Below are 9,603 nucleotides of genomic sequence, written 5' to 3'. Positions count from 1 at the left end.
GGCAATAGGAGAGATAATTTGATGATATAACCAGGAGAAAGTACTGGTGGGTCTGCTGTAAGAGAGTAAGGGTCAAGTGTGATTTTAGTGATTTTTTTTTGGCATGAACAATTGAGTTGGTGTTATTCACACGAATGGGGAAAACTGGGGAAAGAATCACTGGTGATGAGGGAAGTAAGTGCTCTTTGGGTTCTAAATGGAAATATCAATGAATGCAGTTAGATATGAGTCTAGAACTCGGGGAAGGTCTAGTCCAGAAATAGAAATTTATAGAGGTCATCAACTGTCTTACTCAGTTTGGGCTGCTATAACAATTACCACAGATTGGATGGCTGAGCTAGCAGCCTGGCCCCTTATAAGGGCACTAACCCCATTCATGAGGGCGTTAGCCTTATGACTAATTATATCCCAAAGGCCCAACCTCCATATACCATTACACTGGGGATTAGATCTCATCGTATGAATGTGGGAACGAGGGAACATTCAGTCCACAACGTCAATACACTGATAAATTCAAAGCCATGGGCCATCATGAAATCACTTACGATGTGTAATTAGAAAGAGCAATGGTTTAGGACCGTCTCCTGATGCAATATATTCATGGTGCATTTATAGATGGGTGGAGGAGGAACCAGTAAAGAAGACCATGAGAAGGAGGAGCTATGGAGGTAGGAAAAATCAGAAGTGGAGCTACGGAAGCTGAGAGAGGAGCATTTCAGAGAGGGGGACTGACCAACCCCAGATGGAAGCTACTGAGAGGCTGAATTGAGTACAAATGAAAAATACCCATTGGATTTGACAATAAGGTCATCATTGGAGACCTTGACAAGAGCCGCCTCAGAAGTGTGGTAGGGACAGAAACCAGATCATAATAGAGGAGAGAATGAAAGGTGAGAAAGTGTAGACAGCTGAAGTAGGCATGTTTTGATGTGAAATAGAAAGGAGATAGCTGACAGATGATGTAGGGGGTCAGGGGAGTTTTTGTTATTTTGTTTTTTGAAGAGGGGAAACAGAAGCATGTTTGCATATGAATGGAATGATCCGTAAAGGAAGAAATACTCATGGTGCAAAGTCCTTGAGAAGCGAAAGGGTATAGGATCCAGTGTACAATGGGTGGGGAGGGGGAGATCTGTCTTTAATAAGAGAAGGGCCAACTTTATTGGTAACGGGAGAGAAATCAGAGAACAGTGTACTAGAGGGAAGTTTATAGATCTGGTGGTAGGACAATGAATAAGTCCCCCTCTGCAGGCTTCTATTTTCTCACTGGAGTGTGAGGTGAGGTCATCAGCTGAGAAAAAGGGGCCTGTGTGGGAGGCAGCAGGGAGGAGAAGTTTTCGGGAGAGAGGGAAGACTATAAAAGACATTTCTGAGAGTGGGAAACTTACTAGGGCCACAGTGGAAAACAAAATGGCCCCTACCCCCTCTCCCTTCCTCCTTCTCACCCTCCCTCCTTCCCTCCCTCCGTCCTTTCCATCCTTCCTTTCTTCCTTCACTATTGGGGCCCCGTGAGGTAGGAGGCCAGGCAAGGTGGTGACGGAGAGAGGGGTCAAGGATGAGTAAGGCAGCAGCGCAGCACAGGAAGGGAGACTGGTTACGTGCAGAGGACTGAGGGACACGGGTGGGGGAAGTGGGTTTAAATATGAATAAGCAAGGCACAGCAGATAAGGAATTTTATAAGTGTAAAGTGTGCCCTACCAACAAGATCTTGCCTCTTAAGTACAAACTGCACAGTTATTGCTCTTCCAGAAGAAAGTCATCATGGAATGGGGAAAATCATTGATACAGAACAACAAATGTAGAAATCAGTATACTTTATTATAAACATTTCCGGAAAATAAACTGATTTTATATAAAGACTCTTTGAAACTTTTAAAGCTATATGTAACCTAAGCTTATTTTTATTAGAATGTATTTCGTTTTCCACTTTCTAATCTAGAAAATACAAAGAATTTCAAAAAAACAAAACACAGATGTAATATAGGAAAAACAAATCATTCTAAATTGTTGTATAGAGAAAAACTAATGAATATATGAGTAAGAATACCCCAAACCCAGTCAAGAAATAGATTCTACAAAGCCTGTTAATCCTCCAGTTTAAAATAAATGACTTCACAAGGGAAAAATACTTCCATCATCAGAGCAATTTGATGAATAAAAGCAAAGCCACTCTCATTAAAGGAAATTACATTTTATATAAGAAAAATGCAATAATACTTTTAGAAAATGAGGAAAAGTAATTTCCATGTTGGAGATCAAGCATACTAAATAAATACTTTCTGTTCCCTTGGCCTTTGCTACAAGCTAAAGTACCTGTTTACATCAGAAAAGTGGTATGAACATGAACATCATAAAACCAAGCTTCTCCTCAACTATCTTTTCAATTTAACCTCAGGGGAATCAACTCAAGAGCTTCAAAATCCAAGGATAGACTGGTCCCAAAGCATTTCCTCCTCTGTCCTTTCTTTGCCTTGCTCCTTTTTTTCTTTTCTACACTTACGTTCCTCTTTCTTAGAGGCGACATCTCGGCTTTTTCTCTCCTTTTGATTCTTAAGCTTTTTTGTACTGATCCTGACTGTTTCTACCTCTGTTTTGTTTCCTTGGAGGCTCTTGTCTAAATCTGTTTTATCACAACCTTTTTTCCTCTTATGCTTGGGCCTCTTCTCCTCTGTTTTTTCTCTGCCTTCTTCTGCGTGCCTTTTTCTCTTCCGATGTATCTGTTTATGAGTGGCTGGATGGGCACTGGTGGTGTTTTCTGAGGAGAGGTGCTTATAAACTCCAGGCTCTACACTGTATGAGCTATAATTATACTCTTGCTGACTAAGGTTCAGGGGTACTGGTTTTTCTGAGAAACGATCCCTGGTGAATTGACAGTAGCTCAGGGAGTCTTGTCTTTGCCTGTTGTAATGAGCTGGTAGCCACTGAGGGAACTGGTTTTCCACTGCTTGTGAAATACTGCATGTTCTTGAGTAGGTCTGGATGGTTTCAGTTGGGAATCTTTGATTAAACATTCTATGCCTGGGTCTGGAATCAAAGTCTTCTTTGTACCTCCAGGTTTCCAAATAGTCCTCTCTCATTTGTCTGAAACAAGTCTTTGGTTCTAAGCCTCTGGCTTTCTGCACTTTGATATAATCTTCAAGTTCATCTTGAAAAGAGTCGTATGTCTTTGAATGCTTCATTAGGCTGACAACAAGGGATTCTCTGTAGAGAAGATAGGAGAAAATTCTTACTAGATTATTGTATTCTGAGAATAACCTTTGTTCTTGAAGAGAGCTTAGAAGAAAATAAAGCCCAAACAAATTAAAACCTAATTCAGCATAAAAGTTAAATATCATGACATTATATGCCAAAAAGGAACATCAGGATAGTCAAATATCTTCCAGGCCACTCACAAGGAACTTTATCCTTCTCAGAAGTGGGATAAGATGGCAGAAAGGAGCTGATATACAGGATTCTGTTGTAGAGCAGAAAATGTAAGGCACGTAGAGATGTGTGGATAAGGACTAAACATCCATGGTGGGTGGCCTGATCTAAATGTTCATAGATTTTCTAAAGTTCTGGTTAATCAGTTTCTTGTATATTGTTTTCTAAGAGAAGTAGTAGAACCATGAAGAAGTAATTTGATCCTTAAAATCTTCAGTTAACGCAAACAAAATTAAATACTCACCTGATTAGAGTATTGTAGAACGTAATACTAAAAGAACGTTTATAAAATGGTTTGGGAATGCCGGAAATTAGAAATTCAGCTCTGGGATAAAACTCTTAGGTACAGGGCATGAGGGAAGATGAGAGAAGAGTTCCGTCGTCTCCTCTGTAATAGGGCTTGGATTCCATTCTGCTACTTCTGATTGGTGAAAAAGCATTCTAGAATGCCTTCTGGTTTGTTCTCTATTAAACTACTGGTGGGAGGGTTAAGGGAGGAAATGGAGGTGAAAGCTAGGAGGGCAGTTGTATTGAAGTAGAGAAAAGTTTCAGAAGAAATACAGAGTAGATATACTAGTTTTTGTTTGCTTGTGATTCTTTTTCGGGGGTTGAGGGGCCAGCACTATTCCTGATTCTCTTCCTTTACCCTACCTAAAATCCTGCATAAGTACAAATACAGCAGAAAATGTACTTATTATGAGATGTTAATGCCCTAGATACTTTTGGTGATACATTTTATCTCCAAAAATTAGGATGCAGCATAACCCATGCAGAACTGAACATTTCTTCCATTTAAAAGAAAAATAAGCCAGACATAGCATTCTAGACTCACTGATGATCAGCTATCTTATCTGAAAATTTGAGATTACAAAGAAAGTCTACATGAAGTCTAATGTGATGAGTCAGAAAATTTAGCTACTATTCAAATTAAAAAGTATAAAAATTCTGAATAAAATACTACAACAAATATTTGATTAAATATAAGCAAGATATTTGAACAGACACTTCAGAAAACAATATATACAAACGGCCAATAAATACATGAAAAGATATCATTAGTCATCAAGTCAATATCAATTAAAACCATAATGAGATTCCACCATGTACTCACTAGAATGACTGAAATGAAAAAGACTGACAGTGTTGGTGAGGATGCAGAACAACTGAAATTCTCATTGTTGGTGGAGATGTGAAACGGTACAACCACTTGAAAAACAGTTTGGCAATTTCAGAGGAAGTTAAACATACACCTACCATATGATGTGGTTGTTATTCTACTTCTAGATATTTACCCAAAAGGAAATGTATGTCCATACAGAGACTTCTACATAAATAATCATAGCAGTTTTATTTGTAATAGCTCCAGAAAAGAAAATACCCAAATGTTGATGAACAGGTGAATGGATAAATTAAATAAATGGTGGTATAACTATACAATGGAATACTATCAGTGATAACAAAGAATACACTATTGATACACTCAACAACATGGATGAACCTTGAAGACATGCTAAGTGAAAGAAGCCAGTCCCACAAGACCACAGATGGTGCAGAGATCAACAAAAATAAGTAAATGGAAACTTACCCTTATCAGGCTGAGAACTTGGTGAAGAAATCTGATCATATTCACCCGTTAATTGCTTCAGTTTCTTAGCACAGACTTTACCCAAATAGTGAGACTATGCAACAACTGGGGAGCTAAAAAACATGATACAGAGATCACAATATTTATTTTTGTCCACTATTCTACTCCCAGTCACCTGAAACCAACCACAATCTTGTTATAAAGATGAAATAATTCGAAGTTTAGAATTATATTAACACAGGTCAATCATCTGAAAATTCATGAAATCCATCTTCAATTTCTTATCATTTTGCTTCCTGTAAATGTGAAAGTAAAGCTCACTTTTTGAGCATGTATTTTACCCAGAAAATTAATATTTTATTTTACAGGAATGTACCCCAAATGTACACCTCTAAATTTGAAGATAATAATTTTTAATATACTTAATCTGAACTAAGAGTTTAAGAATAGTTTTGCTTGCTTTCAAATCAAATATCTGCTTCAGTAGAAATAATCCTGATTTAGAAGCCCTTTATTTTCAACCTACTTCATAATGTGAAATCCTTTGTGATTCTAAACTATATTATTATTCCACATATGCCTTTTACAAAAGGTATCTGTAAAAATTCAGTCTTTGTTTATTCAATGTGGTATCGATGAATAAAATAAAGGGAGGGAAGATAGAAGATCATATTAAACATTTAAGGTAGTATTTTTAATCTTCATTTCATATACCACCTCACATCTTAATTTCCTGAGGTTCTTAGAAGACTACAGTACTAGCTTTTTGCTCATTAGAATTTTAGTATGAAAACATTTAGTAAGCCTCTAATATTAAATATGGTCATATACTTTTACTTAGTCCAGAAAATACCATTCTGAAGGAGAAGTTATTGGGGTATCTGTAGGAGTCTGCACTTTATGGAAATTATCTGCAATACCATATTGAAAGGCTGGATTGAGAAATCCAGCCTTGGAATTTTGTTTTTTATAGAAGACAATACCAAGAAATGTAGACCATTTTAAGATAGTCACTGATTCTAGTTACACCACTAATGCCATCTGAGAATCCCATGGGGGAACACAAACCTCCAGAGTTGGTACAAACACCACAGGCAAGGATCACTAAACAAAGCTCAGACAAGCCATTCAAAGCTATAGCTATACTCACATATTAACTTCTAGAACTTCTGCTAGAAGTGTTTCTGACCACAATAAATACTCTATGTCAAAATTACTACATTTACACTTGAGATCTATACAACTTTCTAAAGTTCCTAATAGTTGAAATTTTATTTTATAGAAGTTTACTAGTTCATAAATACAATGTCAATCATGGAACATCAAAACATTTTCTATGCAGCCATTTAATGAATGAGTTGGAACCACATATACTGTCATAAAGAAATGTCCATATATTATACTGAGGGGAAAAAACAATATGTAGAACTATATCTACCTACCTACCTAATGATCTATTGATCTAAAATCCAATTTTAATATAAAAACACAACATACAGAACCAAAAATTAAATATATACTTATGTATTTACTGTAAGGAAGGAGTTAACGGAGCTGGACTATAACGCATTCACTCCGTTTCCTGGGGAGGGGAAGAAGGAAGAAGGCAGGTGACCTCTGAATCTCTGAATAAAGAGCCTAACAATATTTGCTAGGAGGAAGGGAACTTATTTCTGAAATGCCTTTAGCAAGATGTCCCTGGCTAAGGATTACCTACAATAGGTAAATCCGGGATCTGAGGCTAATCCCCTGAAGAATGTCACGTAAATTCTATAGTTCTCTGGGATATAAAATGCAGATGATTTATAATTTTCACACTCCCACTGTGTGAGGTGACCTTCACTTAGAAACCTCATCTATTATTCTGGACCAGAGATGCACGACCAATGTGGGAAAACCTGGTTTGAGGCGCCACCTTCCATGTACTAGAGACCTCTCTGCTTCATTAGAGCCTCTTGATTGCTTGTACCCTTGAAGTAATTAGTAAACCTTGATACCAGGTAATATTACCTATTCTTGTGGGTCTGATTTGATAGTCTGATCTTGTGTGTTAGTTCAGTACCCATAGAAAATAATCTGAAAAGATATATGCTAAACTTAATGGGGTCTGGGAAATGGGGTTAGGAAAGGAGTAGGTAAGACATTTAACATTTTGCTCTCCGCACAAGTCTGTATTGTTTTAATTTTTGCAAAGATCATATATTACTTTGTAATTAAAAACGCCAACAAATTTTAATTTAAAGGTTCTATGGGATATCTTCAAATTAAGCTTAATTTTTAGTACCAGTGTATAGATTAAAAGGTTTGCTTAAAAATATTATGTTCAAGAACCGTAAATAAACATTTTAGAAAGGAATTGATGAATATTTAAAAATATTTCTCAATTATATATAGTATCTCTCTAAATTACTTTTTAGTTGTGTTAAAGTATATAATGTAATTACATTTGACTTTAAAGTCAGCAAGTTAAAAAGGTTAACTAAAAAGGCTTTCAGAACTTCCCTTGATTTAGACTTAATATGTACAACCTGACCATGATGATGTGACATTGCTTTTTGTATTAAAAATATTTGATAAGAAGTGGTAAATATTGTCTTTTGGTGACAACCAAAACTTAGTATAGATGGAAAGTTTACTGAAGACTAGTCATTTAGAAGTTCAAGATACTCTAAAACAGAACAATGATTTCCCTCTCTATTCAATCCATAATACTAGATTTCTTATTTCTAAAAGTTAATGTTCTAAGCTGTGTAAATGAAAAAAAAAAAGGGGGTGGGGGGGTTGTATGGAAAGTAACCTCACAGGGTGATCTGATCATAAATTCCTAACTGGGCAGGTCATGGTGGGTAGTCACGCCCCAGGAATATAACATCTTTATTAAAGGTTTAACTTTGCTTTAAGCTAGCCCTGTCCATCATTTCTATGCATCTAGGTTAACACACCTTGGAAGTAAGTGATAACCACCCTCAAGAGAGCACATAATCTTATTAACTATCCTGCAATCCAATCGCTGCCTTGCTGTCCCCCACCTGCATGTTATCTTCCTTATGTTACCTCCTTAATCTCAAGTGCATAAAAGAAGCTGCAAAATTGTTACTGTCTGGAGCATTTGAGATCTTGCTCCCCGGCACATGCTGTCAGTTTAGCTCAAATACACTCATAAAAATTCTCTACAGGTTTGGACGTTTCTTACATTGACAACTTACAACTAAGGTAAAAAACTTGGAGTCACCTTGAAGTCCTTTACCCACCAAGCACTTTATTTTTAAAATCTCCATTAAATAGTATCATATTCCCAAGCTCAAAATCTCAGCCATATTTCTCCCTATCAAGTCTGTACTCATGTCAATTCTAGCTTTATAATGGTTTTTTTTCCCCCCCAAATTTATCCCTTCATTTTTCAATTCCCATTAACACTACTTAGTTTAAGTTCTCCATGTCTCTGCGCATTATTAAACTTCATCACTCTGAGTTTTGTCTTCAAGGTACTAAGGTGGATACGTACTGTGTGTACAGGAAAAAAAGAGATGAATATTTATTGACTACTATATGCCAAACAAGGTAACAGATTATTCTTTCAGACTTTTACCTCTGCAAGACAACGGGAATTTCCCACAGTTTGAAGATGAAGACTTCAGGATTCAAAGAAATTAAAATAAATTGCCACGTGTTAATTGATTGAGCTGGATCTTAAACTTTGATTTATTTTGACTTTTTCCGTTATATATACACATAGCTGTTCCACATATTGGGAATTATAAATAAGGGAACAAGATAATTCCTCAGATCAATGAATTTATAATTCTATAAAAATGATAGGCAAAGAACTATAATGCAGGACAAAAAACCGTGTTAAGTGCTCTAACACAAAGGAAGGTATGTCTTCTTGCTGAGGAATTTGGGAAAGGCTTTGTAGAGAATGAATTTGGATAGATCCTTAGGAGATGGGTAAAATTTAAAGAAAAAAAAAAATGAGTGAAGAAAGGGTATTCTGGGGGCAGCCGGTTAGCTCAGTTGGTTAGAGTGTGGTGCTCTTAACAAGGTTGCCAGTTTGATCCCCACATGGGCCAGTGTGAGCTGCGCCCCCCACAACTAGATTGAAACAACTACTTGACTTGGAGCTGATAGGTCCTTGAAAAACACACTTAAATAAATAACATTTGAAAAAAGAAAAGAAAAGAAAGGGTATTCTGGAGGATGGAAAAACATTATAAAAGCTTTATGTGCATTATAAAAACAAGATAAGCATTAAAGGCCGTGAAAGACAGTGCTGTAAGAGTGTGGCCAGATCCTAATAGGCCTATTTGGGCATTTGAGATTAATTCTGCAGTCAGTAGGGGAAGAAAACAGTCAAAATGGGGATATTGGTAAGGAGGGTGTTGCAGGCAAGAGATTACTGGGCTGAAACAGGAACATGGTAGTGAGGACAGAATAGAAGGGAAGAATTTAAGGGACATTCTACAGGTGGAATCAAAGGAATTTGAGAGCTGGGGAGAGAGCAGGTACAAGAGTGGGGAAGCAGGGATAATCGTAAAGCTTTGATCCTACGTAACGTTGTATTTGTCAGAATGAAGGGGAAGAAGAGTTACTGCTATTGC

At 36.9% G+C, this 9,603-nt stretch overlaps 1 protein-coding gene across 4 annotated transcripts in view; it reads right to left on the bottom strand.

Annotated features, from left to right (window-relative positions):
- Positions 1 to 1,796: 1,796 nt before the first annotated feature.
- Positions 1,797 to 9,603, bottom strand: part of KRCC1 (lysine rich coiled-coil 1) — a 39,072-nt gene continuing 31,265 nt past the window's right edge. For all 4 annotated transcript variants that reach the window (XM_074332299.2, XM_074332298.2, XM_019749231.3 and 1 more), the window contains exons 2-3: positions 5,006 to 5,118; positions 1,797 to 3,198 (exon numbers count right to left, since the gene is read on the bottom strand). In XM_074332299.2, coding sequence (XP_074188400.1) covers positions 2,412 to 3,176 — 765 coding nt within the window. In that variant the 5' untranslated portion in view covers positions 3,177 to 3,198; positions 5,006 to 5,118 and the 3' untranslated portion in view covers positions 1,797 to 2,411. The remainder of the gene's footprint in view (positions 3,199 to 5,005; positions 5,119 to 9,603) is intronic.

Source organism: Rhinolophus sinicus, chromosome 2 (assembly GCF_057876585.1).
Source record: "Rhinolophus sinicus isolate RSI-liver-muscle chromosome 2, RSI-T2T, whole genome shotgun sequence".
In the NCBI taxonomy this organism is placed as follows: domain Eukaryota; kingdom Metazoa; phylum Chordata; class Mammalia; order Chiroptera; family Rhinolophidae; genus Rhinolophus; species Rhinolophus sinicus.
Note: the sequence above shows the minus strand (reverse complement) of the source record. Positions and strands in the feature narration are given on the sequence as shown.